This window comes from Seriola lalandi, unplaced genomic scaffold (assembly GCF_002814215.2).
Source record: "Seriola lalandi dorsalis isolate HSWRI2012SDOR001 ecotype SW California unplaced genomic scaffold, Sedor1 jcf7180002054672, whole genome shotgun sequence".
Taxonomy (NCBI): Eukaryota; Metazoa; Chordata; class Actinopteri; order Carangiformes; family Carangidae; genus Seriola; species Seriola lalandi.
In genome coordinates this window covers 1,620,600-1,648,534 of record NW_019525225.1, presented here as the reverse complement: position 1 = coordinate 1,648,534, position 27,935 = coordinate 1,620,600, and the positions used below count along the sequence as shown (strand labels likewise).

The window sequence follows — 27,935 nt, the reverse complement described above, 5'->3', positions numbered from 1 at the left end:
CCCCACCCCGCAACCGTGCGATGACACTGTCATGAAAAAAATGACCTTTTTTGCCCGTTTTAGATTTGCTGCAGATTTCATGTTCCGTCTGTGGGCCTGTTTGATTTCTATGTTCTGTGGCCTGAATTCCAGATTTGGCAATGTCTTGCTGCACAGCGCAACAGCGGCACAGTTCTGAGGCTCAGGCCAGCACATCACTGGACGTTGCTGTTGTCATCCGTGCCGTTCGCCTCTGACATATTCATCTTTCCCATGGAGTGACCCACATGGTTCACCCCGTCCTTGCGAGGTGGCATGCGCTCGTTGATGCGGTCTAGGCCCTTAGCCTCCTCAAAGCTGGTGATCTTGTGCTGAGGGGAGAACCCACGGATAGCTGCAAAGGGAAAAAACATATTAGGGGATCAGACTTGCTGTGTAATGGCACAATCTCATAATCATCCTAATATCTCATGTTGTGTATTTCCCTCAAAATATCAAATGCTGCTGGGATTTCCGAGACGTTATAACCAACAAAGACGCACGTTCAATGGGTCAGTCTTAATTAGGAACAAAGGAGCCTTTATCAATGAGCGATACGTGTATCAAATGTATTGTATGACACTTTAAAATGTCTTTTGTTTTTTGTTTTGAATTGCACAAGGTCACATACTACCAGCATATGCTATTCAGTTATGCAGTTGACATTAGTGACAAAGAAGCAGCTGCCACAATTAGACGCTTCAAAGATTTGTGGTACACCCGCTGTCATGCTCGTCACCACAAACAAACAATATAAAAAAGCCCAAAAAGTGAGTTGTAATAGTCTTTGAATGCAAATGGCACAAGTATTAAAATAAAAGCAGCTTTTTCAGTTTTTAGTATAAACTCCTTACTCCTTACTCCTACAGGAGGTTCAGGTTGACGTGTGTAGAAATGGCCTGAAAATTGAAAGTACAACAAAAAGTACAACTGCCCCCATCTCCACTGATATCCTTTTTTTTCACCCTTGTCAGACCCCACTATCCAACAGAAAATACATCAAGATAAGTAACAAAGTCCTATATCGTTGTAACTTGAAGGGTTTATATTAAAATCTTTCCCAAATATCCAGACACATTCGCAAAAATGGAGCCAACTAAAACTTGATTAACTTCAACTTCAATCCTCATTGTGGAAAAAACCCTCATCATTCACTCATCATGTTTTTCATCCTGCTAGTTATTTCAAATAAGATATTTGTGCTGGTGCTGTAAATTGCTGTCTCATAGTGAAGCTTCTCGGTTAGTGAGCAATGATTACTTCAGACATATCACGAGGACCTGAGGCTTCAAGATGCATATTTCATGTTGATGCTCTGGTCTGTTTCTTGTTCTTGTGCATGCAACACTTTTTAGAACCAGATGGAGGCCATTTACAAGCCAAACCCAAAACAATGAAGTATTTTAGTCATGCATGTTTAAGCAGCACTTGACTTTGCAGCGTTTTAGTTTATTATGAACATGACTTTATGACTTTAAAAGCTATTCCTGTGTTATTTTTGCTTCTTTTTTTTTTTCTCTCAGTTTGTGACGGCCAATTCCAAATGCGTGTCACTGTCGTTGTTGGCGCTAAGCTTCTCTGTGTTAGGAGTGGAGCTATACACACGGAAGAACCTGAGACTTCTCTCAGCAAGGAATAGGAGTGCACGAAGTGTCAAACAATTCATGTTGTCTTCTCTGTTCCCTCCCCCATCTGCACATGTGCCCTGAACAAACATCGTCAAGATTGTGATCCCTCACCCAGAAAATACTGTCGACTAGAAAATGTTTTTCCTCTTCACCACTCAGGCTGTACACTCACACTCACTGTACATAAGATGGCCCAACCAACTGTCTCCTTTTCAGTCCATGGTATAAAATATCTTTCAGTTCCAAAAAGATCCCCTCCCTCTAAAATTTACAATAATCGAGTCATTTAGTTGGATTTCTGTTTTTATCAGTAGTACTGCAAAGTAAAGTGCCAGCTATACCAGCATCAAACTGTCCTATGAAATGTTGCTGTGATGGGAGTTATTATTGTGTGAGCTTGTTGTATGCATGGACTTGTCGGTGGCAGGAAACCCTGGTGATATGTTTCAGACGGGTGGGAGGGGGAACACAGGTTTACCTTCTCCGTCCTCATCATGCGTCTCGATGGCTTCAATGGCTTCAATGGTGGCTGAGGGGGGGAGGAGGGGAGCAGGTTACTCCTGATAAAGCCATGCAAATGTATAATGCAGCCCCGACGAAAATGCGGCTTGTGTTAGGCCGGATGAGATATACATGTTCACTGGCAATATAGCCAAACTCAGAGGAGCGCCATGCATTAATACTGAGAGAATTAATGTCAATATGGGGTTGTGAAATTCATATGAATAATGGCAAAGACAGATCCTTACAGAGAGAAAGAGAGCGACAAAGATATTGAGGTGGAAGGAATGTAGGACTGAGACTGTAAGATTATGGTAAGAGGACAGAAATGTCAGATATTTTAAAAAAATATTTCCCATCAGAATAAAATCATTTCTGCGAGCTAAATGGCGTCCTTGCTGTCATTGCTCTCAGCACACCAGCAGTGACACGCAGTCACGGATACCACGTGTGCACAAGTTGAACCCTGGTTTGAAAATACTTTTTTGATTTAAACACTGGATCAGATGGCTGTTTGTGGGCGCTTGTGCTGCCAGTCTCACTGTGAATCAACACTGAACTCTATACAGCTCTTTGAAGCGTTTAGCTGGATGCATTTCATGTCAAGTGGTGCAGTGCTGGGGTGAAGGAGGGGCTGGTGAACAAGATACAACATCTAGCTAAAGAGAGGCAGACATTTTTCTCAAAGTTGGTAGACCAAGCAACGACTATAAAGTGAGCGAACAATAGACTTGAGGAAGTGGGAAATCTGACTCTAATTGGATTCCCATGTTGTTCTGTGTATCTCCAATTGCTTGCTAACACTTGAGCTTTAACAAATTGGTAAGGGGTGTAGGGCCACAGTGGTGTGAGTTTCTTTTTCTTTTTTGTACCACTGTAGTTTGGTACTATGATGAGATCTATGATAGAGCAGCAGCAACAAGTTCTCATAAACATTGCGATGCAGGTTTTACATCAAATTATGTGACAGCTGTAAATGTGTTACTGCAGACAGACATATTGAAAAAGAGTTTTGGTCACGTCTGTGAGTGACATTAGGTTCTTCATCCATAGCCCACACGTGATTAGAGCATTGATAAAGAGGCTTAGAAACACAGCTCGCTGGCTGCTCTACATTGAAGTCAGCGGACGAGAAAGAGAAAGAAAAAGAGGAAGGTAGAACTGAAGAAATGTAACAAAAAAAGATGGAGTACATGATAGAGAAAAGGCTTATGCTGAGCCTTGTACTCACCGCTCTGCAGTGTCTGTCTGCCTCCAGAGAGAACCCCACTCGGCAGCATGCCAGTGGGCGTCAGGCCCTTAAGCGTCAACACATTTTCGCTCTCCTCTCTGCAGGAAACACAGAGACACGCAAACAGGTCGGAAAACTGCTGAACCCGGATCAAACTGGGAACAAAAACTTCATGTCGGCCACTCTGACAACACAGTGTACACATACAGCGTGTGCAGACATGACACCCGCTCACTCTACGCACACACGTGTACACACGGAAAAAGAAAATGATACTGTTACGAAAATTTGAAAAATATACACTCATGCCTCTACCTGAGAACTGAGAACATTTTGGCCATTTTCCCAATGGCACGGATCTTGTTTTTGATCACCTCCTTGCGTGCTGCAGCTGCATTGGCTGCAAAGACATATTTAGACATACTGTCATTACATTCTTCTCCGGTACAATAGATGCTGTCATTATAAAGCCCATGTTATGCATGAGAAACGGTTTGTTGGACTCTATGATGCGTGAAATAATCTTGAATAATAATTGTATGTGTTTGTTGATGATTAGGATACAGTGATAATAATCCTATATACTACAATATATACTGTTGTTATGGACCACTGTAATGCATTAGATGTGTGTCATTCTATTCATGTGACTCAGCCCGTATCTAGTGAATCAGAGACTTTTTTTATCGGCACGTCTGATGCAATAAACATTGTTTTGTTGTGATTTGTAATGCAATAAAACACAATTTCTTATTTTCCTGATGGATTATAAACTACTATGTAATTAACATGGCAAGATCAAGTGGCATTTTACTGCATGCATTGTAACAACACTAAATTCAGCCAGCATTTAAAGGTGCTGCCTTTGTAAATTAAAAAGATAACATTTTAATTGCTGATTTTCTACCATGCCTCTAGGTAAAAAAAAAAAGATGCCAAACTTTCAATCCAATTTGGAACAAGCAAATGAAGCCCTAAATCCTTAGTGTGAACAGTTCAGATGTGAACAGCCGAAGCGTGCAGATCTCATTTCATGAAAGACCTAGTTTAGATTATGCAGTCTGAACTGAACTTGTGATGCACCGATGATAAAAATAAATAATCAATTATTAAATTGTTATTTACAAGACCTCTCACCATCAAAGATCTCATCTTCATCATTCATGAGTTCATCATCAGAGCAGATGCTCAGCACATTCACCAGCATTTCTGTGACTGGGGAAGAAATGGAGAGTAGGAAAGGGGTAAAGTCACTCAGCAATAAGCCAGAGAGGTAACAGATGAGGACGTGGTGTCGTACTAAAAACACCAGAGACGTCATATCACAACTCTTTGTTCTGGAAAAACGTAATACCTTTTTCTCCAACAAATGGCAGAGACCAGGTGAAGACATCCATGAAGTTGGGCAGCCAGTAGGGATGAGGAGAGCAGTTGAACTGTCGGATGTTCATGACATTGTTTTCGTACTTCAGCACAGCAGCTGTTGGGTAAGCAGATGGTGAGACAGTGGAGTAACAATCTCGCAGTGTTTTATAGCCTGGTGATGTAGTTACAGACTTATTGCATGCTTTTTGTTTAGATTACACACAGTTTCTTAAGCATAATAATCTAATGTTGAGTAACGCTAGTACGTCAGTCTAGATTTAGTGATCCAAACACTGAGATCCCGCAGCTGTATCTGATAAAGACAAGGATTAAACTCTAGAGAGCCAACGCGAGCATGAACGCATCACAAAGTATACAAAGACATTGAGATGAATAATGTCATCCTTTAAGATAAAGAGAACACTGACAAGTTCATGTAATGATGTATTGAATATATATGCATAGGCATACTGCTTATATATATTACATTATTATATGAGACAAAGTGTTGCAAGGCATCAGTCCTTTGTTGGCATGTTGTGTGCAACCACCCATTAATATCCAGGGTTTATCAAAACATAATAACTGAAGAACTGCTGTAGCACTTGTGATGAGCATGTTTAAATGGGAACAAACATCACATACCTTAACTGCAACTAAAAAGTAAAAAATATTCTGTGTTATTTTTCGATCAAATTATGTGATTTGGAGCATTTTTCTCTTTTGAAACAAATTGGTATTACTTACTGCCATTTAACTTGTATACGCCTCTGTTGCAGCTACATCCACACACAGAATGACCAAAGCAGGTACGATTTCAGTTAGCCTGCTACATATTATCATTATTATGCTATTGTAAGAAATGTTTAATAGAATCTGATGATGTTTATTATATTTGCTCAATGAAAAGGTAAAATGTGGAACCCAGATCTATACTTTCATAATAAAAAAACATATAGAGCAACGGCAACGGCAGACATATGCACAACAATGTTTCATACAAATATTTTTATGTTTGGTGATGTTGCCAATTTTAATCATTTTACAGACAGCCTCCTGTGTACATGCAGCATACAACAGAGCAGAAAATGAGACTTTCAACCACTAGATGGCCCAGCTGAGGCCAGGGATTGCTGACACTGTTACATCAAGGGGGATAAAGCCACATGGAGATAGTCAGCGATGCCGACAGTCCCTCCCACGCTCCCCATCTCCCATAGCCCATGGCAACCAAGACACAGATCTGAGAACACAAACAAACGAGGGCTCCCTGTTGCATTCTTATGCCTGCTCGCAGCTAAATGCAGTTACATAAACCCATACATTCCAGTTTGTGCTGTGAAAAACCATTTTGATAGATTAGTCAGAGGAGAACATGGTCGTCATTTTATCAGATGCTTTTTGTGGGTTCTAAAATGCCAAAGGTCCCTTTAGTCAAACTCCATTATGTGTCTGTTTGTTCAACAACAAGCTGATTGGATATTTTTGTTTTTCATAGACTCTAACCAAGGAGCAGTTATTTATTTTTAATTTTCTTTTTTCAACAGTAGAGCTTAATAGCACTCGGGCCCATTTCTGCAATCCTGCGAAGTATATGATACAGATGTGAACAGAGAAAAATGACAGAACTGCAAATGAATCTGCAAACTGAAACAAAGACGGGTTCAAGATGAACAAAGAGATTTTCTGACCTTTGTTGTTGTAAACATCCAGGTAGTTTGGTGCTGAGAAGATGGTAATGAGGGATGGGAATCCGGTGGTCTGACTTTTACGGTACATCCGGTAGCTTTAAGGCGTTCAGGTAGAGGCAAAGACAGAAAAAAGACAAACGCTTGTTCTTTATATATGTAAATATGTATCTGTGTATCTGTGTGTCCTCTCATGTGTGTTGTAGTGATAACATACCCGGCATCTTGTGCTTCATGCGCTCGAATGATTGATAATAGGTTATTGCTCTGTAGGAACTCACACACAGCTGGATAACTGGAAAAGAGTAAACAGAAACTGGTTGTAGAAAAATAGTACAGTAAAAATAAAAGAGCAGCGCTAGCAACAGAGTTTGAGTACAAATCAATTCAATTAAGAACAGTGTCTTACCATATCTTTAAAACAAATTTAAAAAATATTTTTCCATCACACAGCAGAACCACATTTAAGCTGCAAAGTTACTAATTTTCATTTTTCCACTCACTAGAAAATGAGACGACAAAGATCTATCACTCATAAATGCATTTATGAAAGCCTTGCTGGGGATGATGCAAGGCTGTGGAAAACCAACCCAACAGCTACCTGTTGCAGTAAAAAACAAACTAACCCAGTAAGCGGCAGTCAGAGCTTCCTGCCCTCTGGCTCTAACCCGACAGGAAATGTGCCTGAGAGGGAGTGAAGCCTGTGAGCTAGATAAGGCGGACGACTGCGTGGCGCTGCTACACTCACACGTGGTACAATGTAGCTGCTTGGTATATACTGTATAGCCAGTGCACCCTTTGCAATGAGGAGGTCTATTTAAAGAGGTCAGTGCTTCACCTATTCATTTGATCTGCTACATGCTGCAAACATTTTTGGAGGAATACATTTGTTTGTCCAACTTTTTTGCACTGCTGCTTCCTGAGTTATACAACTTCAGGCTAGACGTGGAGTTTCTTTGTCTGTTGCACTTCCGCTCCATCCATTTACCTCTATGTCCAGTAACTGCATTTCTATAAAGTATTTCTTGAATTAATTTCTTGTAATGATTTAACCTCTTTTTTGGTTGTTGATTGGTTTACACATCATAGTTCTCTCATGCCATTCATGTGTGTAATGGCGAAATATTAATACTACTACTTAATTTAAAAATAAAAAACAATGAAAACATATTTCACCCTATGTTGGTGAAATCATCTTTTATTGTTATTGTGATTTTTGACAGTTACAGCCCTCATATGTGAGTACAAACAGGTAAACTGTGAACAATTTAATGATTTTTGTATGTCGAATCTGACATCTAGCTGTTAAGATTCATTCTCCAAAGTGACTAATAAAAATACCCGTTGGGTAAACTGTATGTGCAAATGAGCAATATCTGATATTCTGTTACTAAAGCCACTGATATCACCTACTTGCTTCAAACACTGATTTAATTGTAATACAACCTTCTCTCTCGCTGCTTATAACTGAATCATTTCCAGAAGACTAATCAAAATTGTGATATTGATATCTCTCCACTGGCTGCATGCCTAAGTAGTTCTCCATGTTTTTCTGTCCAGATGGACAATGAGTTGGCCCATGGGGTAAGATGACCACATGACTTCCTATGTGACACTTCAGACTAGAGTTGCACAGCCATGGATCGGATGAAGAGCCGACTTAGCACCAGGATTGGTTTCCAAAGAAAAAAATGAAGTGCACAGCAAACATGAGACCTGTGTCACACAGGAGGGACAGACGATCAGAACTGGGACACTTCCAGCTGCAGTGTGAATGTAGCTTACCAGTCAGCAGCTCTAACCACAAGTGTTATGTAATGCCTAGAAGGCTGTGTTATGTCATTCTGAAACAGTATCATCCCTTCAAACAGAGTCTCCTGGGATAGAAAAAATGGATTATGTACAGTTTGATTAGCTCTTTTAAAATGGAACGATTAATGCCCTCAAGTCAATACCTCCTCATTCTGTCTCTCACCTAAGGGGTCAGGATATTTGAAAAGTCCTCAGTTTCTTCCAGCTTCTTTATTCCAAACAGATACCTGACAAATAATATCTTTAGATCCATCAGTCATTTTCAAAGGTTTGCTTGATTGATATTTAAGCTAAGTATCTTAACTATCTTAAGTAATTTCTCCTGTAATGACTGATAAATAGAGTTTTTCCAATACTGATACTAGTATTGGAAATACCTCTGATACTGCCTAAAAGTATCGGCGAATATGCGAGTCTATGCACCGATCCAATACCACGTAATTTATTAAAAAACTTGACAGTTTCACAACCAGGGAAAAAGGCAGTAGCCTATACAGGAAGATGCACTGTGCAGCCACTGGCTACTATTGTTTTAAAGCGATGAAGAAGAGAAAGTAAATATGTAAATAGTGTTATGTTAGCTGTTAGCAAAATGTCAGCAATTTGGCAACATGTTAAGTTACTGGAAAGTCCCTCCAGTAAAAAGGCAAAGTGTTCAGTATGCAAGGCTTTAATTTCAAGGGGTGACATTAGTGTTAATACAACTAGTGTAGGAAATGTAATTTATTCCTAGATCTATTTTTGCTTTGACTGACACTAGATTATAAAAGAAAGATTATATTGCATTCAGGGTTGTTATTGGAATCAGTATTGGGAGAAAATGGTATCGCGACATCTCTACTGATAATTGCTGAATGAACAAAGCATGATATATGTCCACCAATGGCTGCCAAAATAGTGCTGAATAAAGCAGTAATGAAGACAACACTTGCAGTTGCACTGGGCTAAAGCATTAGCCAAAAGCAACCCAATGTAAATCAGACACGTCCCTGACTTCACTGCTACGCCCCAGAATTTGTCGGTGCAAGCTTTTCCCACGCCAGTGTTCACTTAAATGAATTCAACGGGACACATTTGAATTTATTATTGTGATAGTTTGCTCCTTAGGAAGTTGCTGTGCAGGGATTTAGAGATGGAAAAACTTTCCTTTAGCCCCAATCTGCTAATTACTGTTTGCAATTATCCATATTCGCTGTATTTTCAAATTCAGACTCCACACTGTGCAATCCAATTCCAGAGACTGACACAGTGAAAAATGGAGATACAACCAGTAATCTATTAGCACAATAATAATGTCACTTCTGTAACTAATAATTATTTTTGGTATCAATTAATCATCCAATTGTTTGTTTTTTTTTAAATCATCCATTACGCTTTTAGTTGATAAAATTTCAGAGCAAAGTGCAAATATCAATCACAATTTCCCAGAGCCTGAGGTAACGTCTTCAGATTGCAACAGTTTCAGACCCGAGATATTTAATTTACAGTGATAAAATAAAGAAAAACTCCCTCATGAGAAACTGAAAGGTTTTTTTTTTTTTTTCTTTTTTGCTGATAAATAATCAAAAACCTACAGGCACACACAGTATAACCTACCCAGCAACAGCAATCCTCTCTTCCAGCACTTCCTTATAGTCACTGCCATCTATGGACACATCAAACTTTCAGAAGTGTTTGAAATATTTAAGTGCTCAAAGGTTTGTGCCGGAAGAAAAACAATGAGACTGTGGTGCCCTGTGCACCTGGTGAAACTGTGCCATCCTCATATATCTAGGTCACATGGCTTCCATTCCCTTGGTGGCCAATATATAAATGGCAGGAATAGCTGTCTTACACACTAACATGAATATGCTGCAACTCTTTCCACTATGACTGACAGCGCACTCTAAACGCTGGTCTCAAAATGTTATATAACTGTCTCCATTAAAACCACATCTACAATTCATTTCTAACTTCTAATTAAACATTATGTTTTTCATAGCTGCAAAGCAGTAGCCTGATTTTTCTCTCACATTCGTGTGTGCACAGTACTGGCACGGATGTCAGGTAATAGCAAAGAAAGAAAGATCCAAACGCACGCTGTGTACTAATTTATTTTTTGTCCGTTCCAAGGGTATCTATTGATTAGTGCGAGGGAATGCAGTACACACACATTGCTTGCCTGCGGCTCACATTCCTTCTCTCCCCTTTGTGAAAACACACAATTATGTGTCGGTGAGCCTGTGAGTGACAGAGAGAGAGCGCGAGAAATCTGACAAGTGAGTATGAGTGAAAGAGACAGAGAGAGATGGAAGTGCTGTGAGTGTGAAACTGAGAGGTTTTTTTTTTTTTTCCCTTTCCTCTTAGAAAATCCATCTGTCGGACTGGTGGTCATCATATGAATTTCCCCCAGTATACTGTGTAGTAAAAGCTCATGTTGATAAACACATTCCTGATCAGTGAGCAGAATCACATTTTTCTAAATACAATCACTGCACATGAAATCAGACCCGGTTAGCTGGTGCTCTGATATTGTAATAATAAGTAACAGAACTTATCATGTAGTGTAGCCGGTGTTATGTGACAATAGACTCAATGCAATGATTTAATACAATAGTACTAATACTAGTACTTTACATCATTGAAATGAATGAGACTGCTGTTGTGCTGTGCCTCCACATAAATATTATATATTATATATAAAAGCTTTATGCAAAACTGAATATTGGAGAATTTGTTTAGGATTTTCTTTTATGGGAAGTAATTTCATCTTTTCATCAGAAGCAAGGCCATGAAAATGTCATATTCTGACTTGAGGGACAATGCATCCATTTAGTCATTGTTACCCAATATTGTATATTGTATGGCTACTTGTGAAAAATGCTCAGGATTGATTTTACGGGACACACATTAAGGGAGTCAAATAACGCTGCCCAATACACCAGTGTGAGTTCATGTATTACAGCAATCAGTCACTGTCAAAATGTAGCTTAAATTCAAATTAGTTGTTGAATTTTAATGTACCCCCCCCTTTTTTTCAACCTGCTATATCTACTTCTATTTCAGATTTCCCTGCATTTTCCAGAAATCCCCCAGGAGACTGTGGTTCTCTGTGCTGCATACATACTGTATAGTTGGCAAGAGTCATAATGATGGAGAGGTAAGTTTGAGAGTGAAGGCAGAACAAAGCCATTGGGAGATAGATGACTATTATAGCACCATCCTCCACACATCTACAGAATAATCCTCACTAAGCTCCTCTCTCACTGTGAATAGTCGGTGTCTTATCGGTGACCATTTAGCACTAGTTAAGACCCTTCACCTGCTTCTTTTTTTACCTTTTTTGTTCACTTGTGTCTGTTTATTTGTCAGTAAAATTATGCAAAAAAGTACTGAACCAATTTGCACCGAACTTGGTGGAGGGATGTGGCATAGGCCAGGGAAGAACCCATGAACTACGGTGTATGTTTTTCTTTTTTAGGTGTTTTTTTGGGCATTTTCTGCCTTTATTGACAGCCACACTGAGAGAGAGAGAGACAGGAAAGTCAGGGAGAGAGAGAGAGAGCGAGGGGATGACATGCAGCAAAGGGCCCAGAGTCAGATTCAAACTCCTCTTCCGTTGCAGGTAGGACTGAGCCTTAATCATTCTCTACCATGTGAAGCACCGGAGCACCCCACACTGGTGTATGTTGTCTGATAGTGGCCTCGGCAGAAGTCTGCGCTCTCTGAGTGCCCTTCTAGATTCTGTAACAGATACTCACTCTCCATGGGTGCTGGTAAACTCTACCATATACATTACATCAGTGTCAATCATGTGTCGGTGTGGTTTCGCTTGTTTTTAACACAGTACTTTGAAATACTAATGACCATTTTCCAAAGAATCATATGCTTTATGTTTTCAGGTGTTTAAAAAAAATATTCAGTTCATCTGAGGGTGATAATAAAATCAACTTTTATATACTACAAACTTGTAAAGTGATCGCAGATGTTTAAATGGTCTTGATCTCATCAACAAGAAGTTTTCAAATGGTCCTGGCTTGAGGTGGAGCTTTGCACATAAATAATATAATTTTGATAAAATATAAAAGCTTTAAGGAAAAAAAATATAATGAATAAATAAATAATAAATAAAACAAAAACTTATTCGAAAATCTAAAAACCTGCCATGCTCTGGAAAAAAGACCAGCAGTAATGCGGACAGTGTGCACAGTGGAAGTGCACAGACTAAAATGTGCAAAACTGTCAGGATGATCTCAAAGTTACAAGGTGATCTTGCCGTTGTGGAAATAAATTGCGAAGCAGAAACTTCTGCACGTAACGCTTCAGTGGAACTATTTCATCTGATACCATTTGAAGCAAATGACACTTGACCATGTGCGTGCAAATACAGCGAAATAAGACTTGCAGTTGGCTTATAATGTGAATCTGAACTGCAATTATCCAGCACACACTGTCCAAAATGTCATTTCCTGTTCGGTGGAGGAATAAATCTTCCTGACTTCCCTTCTTGTGATTTGAGCAGAACTGCAGCCCCCACACAGAGGTCCGTACTGTTCTGAACCTTCATTAAGAAAACTCTCACCACAACTGCCACCTAATCTCCTCTCCTCACCACCACCTACTTCCACTGCTCTCTTCCTCCTCACAGCAATATTAGGACGGTGCTCACTCCTCCTTCTTTTACATACTTCGTCACAGAGGTTGAACAGTTGCATAACACACCCATTCCCAATTTGCCTCGCTATTATGTTTTATGTTTTATTCCGTCCTCTCTCTGCCTCTATTTTTATTTGACTCCAGGTTCACCCAGCTAACCCTTTGTCTGTAACAATCTGTTCTGTAAGTCAAAAAGACAACCTCTTGTGAAAAACAGTTGTTAACCACAAGGCAATATGACCCTTTTACTCACAGACACAGACACTATCTATAAGCTTTAAGGATATCTCTAACTATTCATTCATTGTCTCCTTAATCACAGTCTGCTGCCCATGTTATTCCCATTATTCAGTGTTAAGTGTGCATCTATTGTTTGTTTGGTTCTTTTTGGTTTTGCTCAAGTAGCAATAAATGTTTGATATCTATTAATAATTTATAATCTTACCATCTATTTTTGATATTAAGAGTTCTGGGGGTTTCTGCGCAACAGTCACATTTCCCCCTGTACACCAGCAATTCTCTCGAAGGATGAAATAAGATCTCATCAGCACTAATAATATAGGGTGAGAGCAAGACGGCACTTTATCCTTTAGAAAACTTGGACTTCAAAGCCGTATAGTTATTTTCTCAAATATCCAAGTCAAGGCTGCACAATTAAATGCATTGTAATTGAAATCACAATTTGGCCGAGTGCAATATCCAAATCGCAGGAGCTGCAATTATTTTGATAAAGGTAAAATGTGTCATTATTGTGCATTGTTAGCACCATAAGCGTTGTGGTGCTACAGACATGCCCCGGCCTACAAATCATATTCTCTGGATGTAAAGGAACATGTTTGTTTGGTACCAAAACCCAAAAATACCACATCATCAATTTTATATTTTTAAAAAGTGAAAATGAAATGAAAAAATGACCTTTCCATCTCCAATCACATATCGCAATTGCAATATCTGCCTCAATAATTGCAATATGATTTTTTTTGCATATCGTTTAGCCTTAATCCAAGTGTTCAAGTTCTAATAATCCAGAAGGTCCAGAGGCCTGGAGCCACTGGTGAACAAAGCTCACCTGTAGAAGTAGGAGCACCCTCGCACTGTGTTGTGGCTGAAATATTCCTGGGTTTTCTCATTGCCAAAATCTTCCAGAGGATCAGACCACAGCAGGTCACACATGGGCCCGAAAGCTGGTGGCTCCTTGAACCGATCCAACTTAACACAAACAAACCAGGATGTAGGTTAGAAAAACTCATAGGCACAAACGTACACAACCTATGTACAGTGAGAGCTGGTAGCTCTGAGGCGGTGGCTTACTACCTTTTTAATGTCGTCTAAGGTGTGTATTTCAGGTGAGAGTCCACCGTGGACACACAGAAACTGTTGGTTCATGAGCGCAGCCAGGGGAAGGCAGTCAAACGCATCCATACATGAGTCATACACCTGCTCCGAGTACTTGATTTTACCTGACAAGGGACAGAGAGGTAATCAGCTGCATCAGTGTTGCAACATGACAGTATAAGAAAGTTTCTTATGACAAGTTAATTTGCACATTAAATGAATATGATATTTTGGTTTATTCCAGTGAGTCCTGTGAAACATTTGAAATATGCACACAATATTAAAAGATCCAATTCAAAAGGAAGTCTAGAGGTGAGATACTATCTATAACAACGCCATTTATTAGGAGTAACAACAAGATAATGAGTTAATTTTTCTGTCATGGTCTCAGTTTGTGTATTTATTACCTTGTGTACGCATGTGCATTTGTGTGCATGTTCAGTATGTGGCGTATGCACGTGCTTTGCCATCTAAAGTTTCTAAAGTTTAAATTGTTCACAGATTATTTATTTTTTAAATTCCATCCCTTTTTTGTGCTATCAGACAGAATTAACTTGACAGTCCGCACACACAGGTACATTACATGAAATCTCTACCAAAAGTCCTCCAAGCTACACATGACATTAGCAAGGCAGAGAGAGAGAGAGAGAAAGAAAAACAATATGTTAAACACTGAGAGGTACTCACATTCTTGTTTGAAGGTGAAATATTCTGTCAAATGTCTACATTCATGATTTCCACGAAGTAAAAATAGTGTCTTTGGATAGAGGATTTTCAGCGACCAAAGGTATAAAACACACTGTCAACAACAAACACATAAACAAAGTGTTAGTCCATGCAAGACGCTGCAGAAATCAGTATAACCGTTTGTTTCCCCCACAACATGCTTAATGATATTCTGATAGTTTCACCTCAATACTGAAGTAGCCACGGTCAACGTAGTCCCCAAGGAACAGGTAACGCGTTGTGGCTGGGGATCCTCCCACTTCAAACAGCTTCATAAGATCAAAGAATTGCCCATGGATGTCCCCACACACTGGAAAACAACCAAAGGACAGCAAACGTTACAGAATCAAAGAATCTCATTGAATACCTTTGTCTTTGCCTCTTTGTGTTGCACATCTGTCTTTTTTTTTTTTTCATAAAAATACACACTCCTCATGCTCAGCTCATGTCTGTGTTATTATTTGGTCACTTTGGCATAGTCCATTCAGTGAAACAATTACAGTCGCCTCACTACGGGTACAGGGATGAGTGGGTTGCTTCCGAATACCCACTCAAAAATAAATGGATACTGTTGTAAATGTGTTATCATGAAGCTAGATATCATCCATCAGTAAAAGATTCTTTTATTTACTGGTTCTGAAGTTTTTAAGATATGAAGAGAATATTCTGGCAGGATCTCATGGCAGTATAGAGTAGTGCAACTTGTATCAGAGGTGTGTATCTTCTTTTTCTGCTAACAGGTTCGCTTTATACATGCAGGCAGTGCAACTGAGTGGAAATGTGAGATCTGTATCTCAACAGTTTCTATATCATGTATTTGATAAAGGTGATAAATTGCCTTTATTGTAATGATTGCTGTTGCTACTGCTCAGATATCTCAGCAGTAAAATTTACAATGAGTTATCATTAATAATGAAGTATAATGTACAATGAAATGAGATGTTATATAACCAACACAGTCACAAATAACTATATAAATACAGAAAAATGGAGTATATTGGAAGCCATAGTTTAGGGTTGTTACAGCTATTTGCACTCACTCATCTCTTCATTATTATTCTGGATTATTGTATGCAACAAGCTGACCCTCCCTCAACGCACTACAAGTCTTTCAGTAGAAAACACAACACAGTCAATTTTCAAGATTGTCACTTATGAAAAAAAGTGTCTTTGGCTTTTCTCAAATGACAATATGTTGTGTCAAGTAGAAACAAGATGGACTTCACCTTAAACAGACAGCAGAGCAGCAAAGGTGGCGTTGTGAGTTATGAAAATAATATTCCTGCATATGTATACTACTGCATCATGAATATTTATTCAACCATATCACTTGTATTAAAATCACTAAATAACACCCAAAGTATTTTGAGCACTTTGATTTGAGAACATAATCATATAATTTTTCTAAGGTCGTCATCATATTGAGTATCTCTATGGTCTTTGGCTGAAAGGTCTCACCTTATGAGGAAGGAAAAGCTTAAGCCCCCAGAGAGATACATACTTTTTCGTAGTGAACACTACGGCTCTGAAGTGCAAACCTACATCTCATTTCCTCGCTGCCTTCAATTTTTCATTATCATCCTGCTCTGTCTCCTTCTCTCCTTATTATCCTCCATCTCCTCTCTCTTTTCTGTCTCCCCTATCAGCTCCACAGTGGCCTTCGCCCACTCAAAGCTTAGAGCAATGTGAGTGGGAGACCGCTTGTGTGACTAAAGCAATCAAACACATACATGCGCACACACACACACACACACACACACACACACGTACATACACAAACACCCGTAGAACAAATCAATGCAAGTAAAGATTCACAAGTGCATAAATGCCTCATAATATATGAATCCAACACACACGCATGCCCGCACACACACACGCAGCTGCAGAGATGTTCAAACACAACTCAAGCTCACAAAGATATACAACAGACCACACTCGCAAATGCCTGTACACAACGCTCAGTTCATCATCCATATTTCATGTTTAATACTTAAAGCCTCCATTTTCTTGATGGCAGTCAGGATGAGGAGCCTGAGACCTCTCCTCAAGTCAATGTGCATTTCATCCATTTGTCACCTTTGTTTCAGCCAAACACTGTAGTTGCTTTCAAGTAAATTAGGCCAATGGATGCTAATTAAATGCATAATTACATGTATATTTAATGGCACACAGTTTTAGGTGAAGCTAAACAACATAAACAGACAATAAGCGTGTGGGCTTGCAATGTACCAATATCAAATGTTCACTGTGCAAAGGATTTATGGGTATTTCAAGAATTCATCAAAGAATACAAAGATGGGCGTGGAGGCCTTCGAGGGTCTAAAGAGGGTGTCGTTTGCTGTACAGATTGTAAAGCTCCTTACTGTTGAATTCATACTCCAAACAAAAGTTGGGGTGTCTACCCCTTTCATACCCCCCCCCCCCTCCTTTTTTTCCATCCCTGGCCCATCGCGTCTGTGTTACCGGACCACTGGTCACACAACCAATCAATCAACCACATCCTCATGTTAATGTTAGCTTGAATAAATCTAACCTCAGCATAGGGCAGTTGTTGACATGTCGCCAAACCTGCATGGTTATGTAAGTGATTTTGTTTTCTTTAGTTATTGATTGATTGATGTCGACAATTTCACACCCAATTTACCCAGTCAGAGAGACAGGGAAGATGTAGTGGTGGCAGGAGTAGCGGACGAGCCACGAGAGATTGAGGCTGCAACACAGGCTTATAGCCTGGACACTACATCGCTTCTTGAGGTACAAAGTGGAGACAGGAATGGCCAGGGCTAGCTGGTTAGCATGTTAGCTTCAGTAGATATCTCTGCAACACAAAACATGTCTCATAATGTCAAAACTGATATTTCTTCATATTGTTAAGAATATTAAGAAAGAACATATATGCTCTTCACGCTCTTCTGAGAGATTCTGTGTTTCTTGGACATTTCACTTATATGACAAGATAATGATGATTCTACATGAAAGTGACAGTTTCCAGATGTAAGAACTGATATTTATTCCTCTCATCTGTGTTTCATCTTTGCTCATGCTCCGGTCAGGTGCCTTCTTTATTTTTGTTCTACAGGTACAAACAGTTGCATTGTCAGGCCACATTCTCTCTGTAACATTTTATTTTATCTTTTCTCGACTCTTTCTCCACAGAAATATTACTATAAAAACTTTGACGATCCTCTGACTTTTCAGCTAGTGCCACTATCAGGTCAAAATTTCAAGTTGTCCAATACTGTGGTTTTTGATTAAATACCAAAAACTACTTTGCCTTGCGCTATAGCGTATTTTAGCATGTTATCGTGTTAAACTAAGATGGTGACTTCCATGATTTTTTTTTTCATTATCACACCTTGTTACATTAAAGTCATCACCAAGATTTGTGAAATTTTCTGGGTCTTAAGCTGCTAAATGTTCAACTTTCTTCACCAGGTAGTTGTTAATGTCTGTGTACTTCATTAACTTTTAATAATGCTAACACAGAAACATTTGGCCTAAGATGATAACAAAAGATGGAGCAGTTAACTTAAGAGCTTAATCTCACCTTCTTACACAGAATACATGCATTTGAAGGTATCATGCTCACTTCATAACACACTCAGTTATTTATTCATTTTTTAATGTTTTGTTCTACACCTTTAAATTAAATTAAATTCAAATAAACTTGGACAGATAACATTTAGCATACATGGTAAACTACCAGAGTTTCATCAAACAGTAAGACAATGCTGCGTGGCAGAGTGGTCTGCCAAGACACATATAATTTCAACACGCTGTCCCACTTTGATTCTGGCTGGGGACTTTTGTTGCGTATTATACCCCTCTCCAACTTATCTCAACTATCAGCTGTCCAATAATGGCAAATATACCAAACAAACAGCATTATCATTCACTGATTTAAATGTGTTGAGAAAATATGAGAAACGCCTCTCAGTATATTACAATGCAATTCAACAGCACCATAAATTACAGCCTTCAAAATGACCACTACAACATCTCTCTAAAACAAGTTCAATAAAAACAAAACATTATAACCTTCATGAGTGTAGCCAAAGATGTATTGAAAAGCTGTTTTATTGGGCTGCATTAATATTATCTGGGTGTGAAATAAGTTATCTTTAGATGTGTCACATAAAAAAATTAAAAAACTCAATGTATGTCAGTTTTGCATACTGTAGAACACAACTACTCAAGCGAAAACATTTGTAAACTGAAAACGTAGGTAGCAGTAGTGAGAATGAGCATCTCTAGTTCAAGCCCTATGTCATATCACATCTGACCATGTGAAATACTTTTAACCAGAACATTGAATCATTACATTTTCCAGGTATGGCATCCTGCAGCCAAGTGCAGCAGAACACACGCCAGGTAAATGTCTCAAACTGGTTTAATACCTGTGACTGGTGCCTCGATGTCCAGTATAGTTTTCTCCTGACGCAGAATAGCTGCTCCCTCGTTGATGATTCGAAGTGCCACAGCTTCCTCGACGCGGCCTTCCTTGGTGAGGTGGGCCTTCAGGAGATCCACGCGAGGTTTCCCTTCGCAGTCAAACACTTCCTTCATTGTAAGGCGGTGGCTCAGGGGGAAGGGGACAGCTGAAGACAAAGCACAGGCACATGGTGGCATTTAGGCAGAGTAACTATGGCTGCTGTTAATGGCATCAACAACACAATTCTTCATTGTTTTTGCCACTGTGGTGAGAGAATAACGGCAAACAGCATTCAAGGAATGACACAAACAACTTATCAAGGAATTCATGCAGAAATCCTATTTTTGAAAACCCCATCCATGTTTTGCCTGGAGGCAGTAATGTGCTGCTGCTGTATCCATCTTTGTTTACAGTATGTGCATCTTTGGCATGAAAACCATCTTTATAAACATGGCTTTGCTTGAGAGATACAATGTAGTATGAAAGGCAGATTTAGATTAAACAGGACATAGAATCATCTTAAATTATTACAGTATGTCAGACACCATTATTCTTCAAAGATGTTCATATTTGTACCATATGTCAATTTGTAAAGTAAACAATTAAACACAATATAGGCCTTACTTTAAGGGTTCTGTAAAGAGGTTTTAAATCATAATATAGCAGCAAAAAACTATTTTCTAGCCTATGCAAAGATGTGGTGGAGTAATGGTGTCCTGAGCTGAAGTCACACCCCTGTGTATTGTTGCAATGAGTTTCTTTGTTCTTTGTTTTGGCATCTGGTCTGGCAGCATGTGTGCATGTTAGTGCATGTGAGTCCCTCCTGTTAAACAGTTGGCCCTCCCTATGTTTATAAAGACACAATGACCACCTACAGGTGAGATGGCACAGTGCAGTACTGAGCAGTTCAGGTGAAAGCCACCTTTCCGAATTTCCTCCACAGAAGAAAGAAGAAGATTTTTGACTAAAGAGGCCTCTGACAAAGAAATAAATAAGACCAGAGCACAGGCCAACTGACCATGGGGCCCACCAGCTCAAATCCTGGTTAGCTGTTGGACTGTCAAAACATCCATAAAGTTTTTAAAGTTTTTTACCATCTCCATCTGTGTCTTTCCAGGCTGAATTTCTTTCCCAGTCCAACCATGGAGTCATTACTGGTCTGGCTCTACGTGTGGAGAACCCTACAGCAACTAAAAGGCTCCATCTAGACTGGGAACACGCTTTTCTTCTTCTCCACATATAAGTAACTTGATGGTTACATAATGTTACATGTCTGTTGTCCTTAGTGACCAGCTACATTAGGCATGATAACGTTAGCTAACTTGCTGTTGTCAATATTATGAATGTGTTCGGCAAATGCTGCTATAGCTAGCTGGCTAACTGTCAGCATTAGCATTACTGTAGGGCATAGCTTGGCAATGCTAACGTGGGGTAATGGTTGTGGCTAGATTGTTTTTTGTTGGCTCTCTGGTATACATGCTCACCTTATTCATTTGTGGTTTTTGTTGTGTGTTTAGTTGCTGCTTTCACTGGGCTTCATAACACCTTGCTGACTGAGAACGTGAAAGGGCAGGAGGTTGTGGGGGACGGAAGCCGGAGATGTGGCCAACGAAGCATTTGTTTTGGTGGGTTACATGCTGGTGATCTAATACAACATCTAGTGGTAGTAAATTCTCTATAAAAATTATGCCAAATGTTTCATAATTTATTTAATAGTGCAAAACACAGAAAATAAAAGCCTCTTTAATCCCTGCTAATATTGTTAGCTATAGAATGAATGTATGTAAACGCTAGCAGGGAAGATCAGTAACTGGAATAGATTGACAAACCAAAAAATGTAATTTAATAACAGTTATTCCCGTACAGATGTGTGGTTACTTGTTAAGTATTTTCTGAGAGCTGGACAAAACTCAGCTAACATCTAAGCACTCTATTCGGCCAGCACTCTCCCTGGATTGCGAAAGCCTGTGGCCATTAAAATGCACCAGTCACCTACCCAACAGACTGCATGTGCAAGTGAGAAATCCAACGGCAGATCATTACATCGGTGGCAGTAAAGGTTATTCATTAGATCTGAACTCTGGTGCTGATGCTGATCTCTGTGTGCTGTGACTACAAGCTTTCAGGGCCCATGTACTGACATTAATCTACAGATCATCTGGCTTAACACAGAAAACTCTTTCTAAGTGTCAGAGCTGTAAATAATTCAGATGAAAAGAAAAATAAGTCAGATGAAGTCCAGTTGCAAAATTCATTAGAAAGGCTAGACACAAACACACACTCACATATGTACAGATAAGACAAGCAGTAGGGGTATGGCTATGCTTGCCAGATTTGTGCAGCAAATAGCAAACAGGGCCATACAGCAGTGCCAAATGAAGAGAGAAGACAAAGGAAGAGTCTCAAAGCTCAGGCTTAAACTGAACATGATCAACATGCTGTTTAATAATGAATGCTTGAATAGAGAAATCTCAAAGTCGCTGCTCCTGGGATAATGAGGCAAGCCCCAACGATTGTATTTTAATGGGACTACCATTTTTCACAGTGTGCAGTGTGTATCTGTGACAGTGATGTGTGCTTTGACACTTTACCAGCTAGTACAAACTCAGCACAGTCACCGCTCAAGTTTTCTCAAGTTTTAGTTTAGTTAATGATATTCTGCACTGATGAATTTGCAATGCTTTTTCTTTGATTTTTGGCATTAACATAAATAGTACAGTGACAGTCTGAATGCATGATCGCATTGCAACGTTGTATCATCATGCATTCAGACTGTCACTGTACTGTTTATGTTAATGCTGCTGCTGTTGCCTGGTAACATACAGTATTCATAGTTCAATTCTGCTTGGGTGCTGAGCAGAAGTCAATTTTTCACTTTCTCTCAATTCCAAAAAAACAACAAAACAAAAAAACAGTTTGTGAAGTTTTCTTTGTTGGAATTCAGACAAAGTGAATGAGCCAATGAGCTACAACTGGAACGGGAAGGCTTTTGCTAATTACCAAAAGGTACTGTAGTATATCTAACAGGCCTATGATCTGTTTTGAAATGAAATGAGATTGGTGTATATGCAGTAATTTACATTACATTTATATAAAAAGGTGGCTAAATATGAGGTAGAAACCCAAATCAAACTTTTCCGCACACAGTACTCTTTTTGCTGGCACCACTTTAACAGTGAATTAAGAGAAATGGAGCCACATGTAGATGTTTTGAAAAGGACATTACACTTAGTTTTTTAAGGCAGAACAGAGCAACAGAGGATTTAGATCAGCAATAACAAAGAAATCCAAAAAAGCAACTGAGATACTTAAGAAATGATCTTAAACAACGCATTTCACCGACACACACATAAGTAGGCGCAGATATACAAGCACACTGATATAGATGTATGGTGGAGAGATGAAAAACTAACTTCTGCTCAGCACCCGAGCAGAGTTGAAATATGAAATACTGTATGTTGCCGGGCAACAGCAGCAGCAGCTGACTGTTGGAGTACAGCCAGTGCCGCCACAGAAAACTGCAGTTTGCATTTGAGGTTCGCATACAGTAGATGCTGTTGGAAAAGCTCAGTAGACACATCAAATCTTCAGATGTAAAGTGTGCGTATTGTGTTGTTTATGAACAGACTTGGGTCCAGTTAGGAAATGCTGGGTAACTTCATTTGGTTGGACCTTTTTATATACAGTCTATGGGTTGGACTAACTAGACAGTGTGCATTTGTAAGGGCTCTCATTTACAGATCAAGGTGTCAAGCTTTGAACACAATATCATTAGAGTGTTGCTGCTTTTTTGTCACCCACCCTCAATAGATCCACCTGCTGTGATCTGCTTTAAATCATACTGGAAGTGGTTATGTGACTAATGTTAAACATGTAGATAAAAGCTGATCTATTGTGCCAAACGCAGCTACTGCTTCATCGTAACGTTCATAAATTAATAATGTCGACATAAGTGTGTTTGAATCCAATTTGCATGTTTACTACTGAAAGCTGGAGTAAATATTTTAGCCTGTCCCAAAGCCTGCTGAGTTTAAAGCTGATATATTATGTCTCAGTGCAACTCTTCTCATATTGTTGCATAATCATTTATTTAAGAAAACTGTTTTTAAAACCTCAAACAATGGATAAAACTGTTACAGTTTTACATACTGCATCCCTTTCAGAATACACTGACAGTGACAGTCTGTGAAATCAGTGCAAATATTCTTTAAGTCAGTAACATGAAGAACATTATTTTCTATGGTGCTATAATAAAGTAAGATACTTCACAGGTGTAGTTAAGGCCTCATCCCTGAAATAACTGACCTGAATATGCCTCTTGATGCCCACAGCACAGTGGTGACAGTGCTGTGGAAAACAAACTGCACAGACCAGCAGTTATTGTATCTCTTTAGATATGTTCTGTCAGGTTAAAGCATGTAAGAGAAAAGACAGCTGGAGAAAAACTTGTACCTATGTATGATAAAAAATAACTTGGAATAGCTTGGTATCAGTAGCCTACTCAGTACGCCACGCACAATGGTTGAGAGAAATGCCAATCTCAACTCATCAAAATCACCACTGTCTTGATAGCTCCCTTTGATCACCTGATGGATACGTGGGTTACGTGATTTAGTTCCTTGCATCTCTTTTTTTCACTTTTTGGGGATCTGGACAAAAAGTAAGTGGAATACAAGAGTAAGTGTGTGACTTAATGTGACTTTTCTAGCATAAATAAGAGTTTATACAACAATAACAGCATCTGATCAACACGACAAATGAAGGTTTGGTTAAATGATGATCCATTTTCAATGGTCAAAAAAGACCAAGACAAAGCTATTTAGCAAGGTTTCTAAATTACATATCCTGAGGCTATAGCAGAAATGAAACACATGCAAATCATTTTTCTCAACCAGAGAAAAATGCTTTGAGTGTTTCAAAATCTGCACAAAGATCTTAAATGTTACATGACCATGTTACAAAAGCAGAAAACTGAGTCAGAATTCTTGGCTGTGCTGTGTTTGCTGATATAAACCTTTTGTTTGACATATTTTTAAATACATGGATGTCAGAAAGGATTTGCACAGAAATAACCACAATAGTTTTATCTTGGCTGGGAATTCTCGCTCAAAAATACAACAACCAAAAACTACATGATCTTAGACCACCAGAGCAGCGGTTAGATGCATTGTTTGGGTAAAATGTGCTAGTTGTATCATCTAATAACAGGGCACATATATGAAATATGTCATGACAATATGATAAAATAGATCATTTCCAGAATTTAGGATGTAAAGTATACAATATCAGTATCAATATCAGTTTATGAGAGGAAACTATTCAGATGTCCTGTGTCTGTCACATTGATGAAGTGCTCCACTAAAAATTAGTTATGGCCCCGCAGGAAGAACTTGGCTGACTTTCTGACGATAAAGTTCCTTTCTTGAGGGTCCTTAATTGTTAAATAAAGCTTGTTCAGTTGTAACAGCTTATACATACAGTACATTTGTTGTGCCTGCAGTCATTGTCACATACATCAAGTGTATCTCATAGTGGAGATTACGCTGTGTTTCTACAGCTCTGTAGCCGAAAGGCCAAAGTTGTTAATGCTGACTGAGTTGCTCGGCCATTACAATAATATACTAAATGTGAATTTATTCATGCAGAGTTCTGACTGTGAAGCTGATCCATGGTCACGACGAGCAGGGCTAAATGAGTTATGGCACAACTGTGGGCACTTCATCATCTTCCATTGATCCAAGTTGTATCCTCAGTGATTCTCTGACAGAGCTGCCTCCTTCACATCTACTGATGTGGCTTTTGGGATTCTTAGACCTTTTCTAATGAAATTATAAACATGACTCACTTCTAGTAAAATATTCTCCATTAAATGCCAATTTCATGCCCTCTTCTTCTTCTTTTTTTTCTTCTTCTTCTTCTTCTTCTTCTCCCACTGGCCCTGTCAGAGCCTGTGAAATCCTGCTGCATCACTGCCCCAGCTTTTATCACAAGCTCGGCAATTCAGCTGTTTTTCTTTCTCTCCCCTCTTGTCTACCCGAAAAAAAAAGCCAAGATACAGTCGAATCGTGACAGATAACATTAAAACATAAATAAATCAGCACAATTTCAAAATACATATGCCGCTACTGATTCTAAGCTGTATGTCCGTTCATCGCGGGGGGCTGTGCAGCAAAGAAAACCGGACTGTTTATCAACATCAAAGCCCCAGCAGCACACTACCATCACCATGAACACAACTTGATGGCCGCATCTACACCATGAATGCACGACATGAACATAAAGGCCATGTTCTGCATAACCGCAAGGAGCAAAACACTTGAGATGTTATGTAATATCTACAGCCATAACCAACCGGAAAATGTAGGCTAACTTACATTTCACCATCCGATCGGTGGCGTTTAAGACGATGTCAGCGTTAGACATCTTCATGGGCAGTTTGCTGTCTGCGAGGCTGAAGCGTTTTCTCTTCCTCCTTTAGGATCTACTCTCAGTATTTGTTGTCGAAATGCGACTGATGCTGTGGCATCACTTAGATGATGCGCCCCCTCCGTGCGTCGGTGCTGCGCCGGGTAGGACTGCTGCTCCCCAGGCAGGGATGGATGCTGGATGCTGTGTAGGAGCTGCTGCTGCTGTGCTGCTGCTGTGCTAAGCTGTTAATGTGGGGGAGGGTGCATGGAGAAAGAGAGAGGGCGAGAGAGATAGAGAGAGCGAGAGAGAGAGTGAGAGAGCTGTGCACTATCCCGACATGGCGGTGAAGGGAACTCCCACGCAAATGTTTCACGGGACTGCCTGATGCTGCCATCAGATGGACGCTGAGACGGGGTTGCCCCCACGCACGCACTGCGCGCCATGTTTCGGTATTCTCGAAATTTCGGTACGCCTGAAGATGAGAGCGTATGGGCCTCGGCTCAAACATGTGTAACATTCATAATATAACTAGGCAGGTTCGTTTTGATTGCGCGCGCGCGCCCACGTGCACGCGAGCATCACAGGCATTTGGATTATTGCAATGATAGCAGAGAAATTTCACTTGATGGCGACAAACCACCAGAGTTTATGCAAACCTGGCAGCCTGTCACACTTTTTTTCAAAAGAAAAATATTTAATTTGAGCCATTCATGTAGTGGTGTGACATCATTTTGTTTTTCTACCACAGGAAAGCTCAATGGTTAGATTTTCTGAAGATTGCTGTAAACCCGCATCGAAATACTTGATATTCGTTGAAACTTGTCTGCTGTAGCCTAACACAAACTTATTTATTGATTTATTTCATTTCTGTAATCATTTTTAATTAAATCTTGCCTATTGATTGAACAGTTTTTCATTGCTCAGTGTTATATCAATGGTAATAGCTAAGAAGTTCACAAATATTTATTAGCATCTCCAACACCAAATACTGTGGAACTTCAAAATTTGGACTTTTGATCCCTGCGTGTTGACTTTCAGGCAAACTCCTGACTGGTCCCACCTGACTCAGCCACCCATGAAACAGACACAGATCTGTGCCTATGGTCATATTCAAAGCCAATGATCCTAACCTAACACATTTTATCAGGGGAACTATAGCCACACCCCCTTTCTTTTGCCTTATTTAAACAAGTGAAAGCTGTTGAGGAAAGTCATATTCATGGGAAGCATCAAATTTCAATCAAAAAAGATCTTAAGGGTCAGAAATACAGTTTAATGAGGAAGAATTTAAGAATTTTGTACACAACTCCACATCTGATAAAATATTCTAAGCCAAATCCTCATATTGCATTTTTAGAGAGGGACGTTTTCACCCAGAGGAGCTACAGTTTTAATGAATACCTGTAAATATAACCAGGTGGTAGTAACCTGTGTCTGTTGCAGTTCCTATAGACCACCAATAGAGGCAGCTGACTTTACCTTCAGCTCTTTTCATTTTAACAGAAACACAGTCAAAAAATTTAAATTTAGTGTTAAAATTTAATTAAAAAAAAACAAACAAACAAAAGCAAAATACCAAACAAACCTTCCCTTCTCCTCATTACTCTGTTTCACCTGGTCCAGCAGGTAAAATCTGTGTGCTCCTTCCATTTAAAACCATTATGTCGACAGCAAATGTAAACTGTTACAAGCCAGACAGTCAGTGTGTGGACTCAGACGTTAAAGTGTACAGAAACTTCTATATCTGCTGGCTTATTTTTCAATGTATTCATCTCAGAACTGAAAGATGACACTGCATTGCTCGCTACCTGACTGAATAAGTGAATTACTTCTCGAGTTATATTTACTGATTGTTACTGTTATAGTTATGCTCAACAGCACTTTTGTCACAGTGTGATTTATTACTGTCAGCAGCAGTTATGACAACTGGTCTGAAACATGAGAATGACTCATTTCAGTGCTTGTTCTTTGTTTTCTTTTCAGCAGTGCTTTACACATTGAAATGCAATGAGTTTTGGCAACAGGAAAAATCATATCTTTTTTTTCTTTATCAAACCAGATCTCAGTGATGTGATATATGGATATTTGCTCATGTCATCCAGGGATAACATAGTCTACATGTCCCTCACAGTCACAGAAAATAACCCACTAGTTTC

At 39.4% G+C, this 27,935-nt stretch overlaps 1 protein-coding gene across 2 annotated transcripts; it reads right to left on the bottom strand.

Annotated features, from left to right (window-relative positions):
* Positions 1-9: 9 nt before the first annotated feature.
* Positions 10-26,095, bottom strand: ppp3ca (protein phosphatase 3, catalytic subunit, alpha isozyme). Of its 2 annotated transcripts, XM_023421364.2 has the most exons (14): positions 25,746-26,095; positions 19,337-19,537; positions 15,125-15,249; positions 14,901-15,012; positions 14,193-14,338; positions 13,948-14,087; positions 6,649-6,726; positions 6,435-6,529; positions 4,733-4,858; positions 4,516-4,593; positions 3,694-3,778; positions 3,379-3,476; positions 2,125-2,175; positions 10-373 (listed from the first exon to the last, which is right to left on the bottom strand). In XM_023421364.2, exons 1-14 carry the CDS (start codon positions 25,798-25,800, stop codon positions 195-197), a joined length of 1,569 nt encoding a protein of 522 aa, XP_023277132.1. In that variant the 5' UTR covers positions 25,801-26,095; the 3' UTR covers positions 10-194. The 2 variants fall into 2 exon arrangements, with proteins under 2 accessions (XP_023277132.1, XP_023277133.1); XM_023421365.2 differs by lacking the exon at positions 2,125-2,175.
* Positions 26,096-27,935: the final 1,840 nt, after the last annotated feature.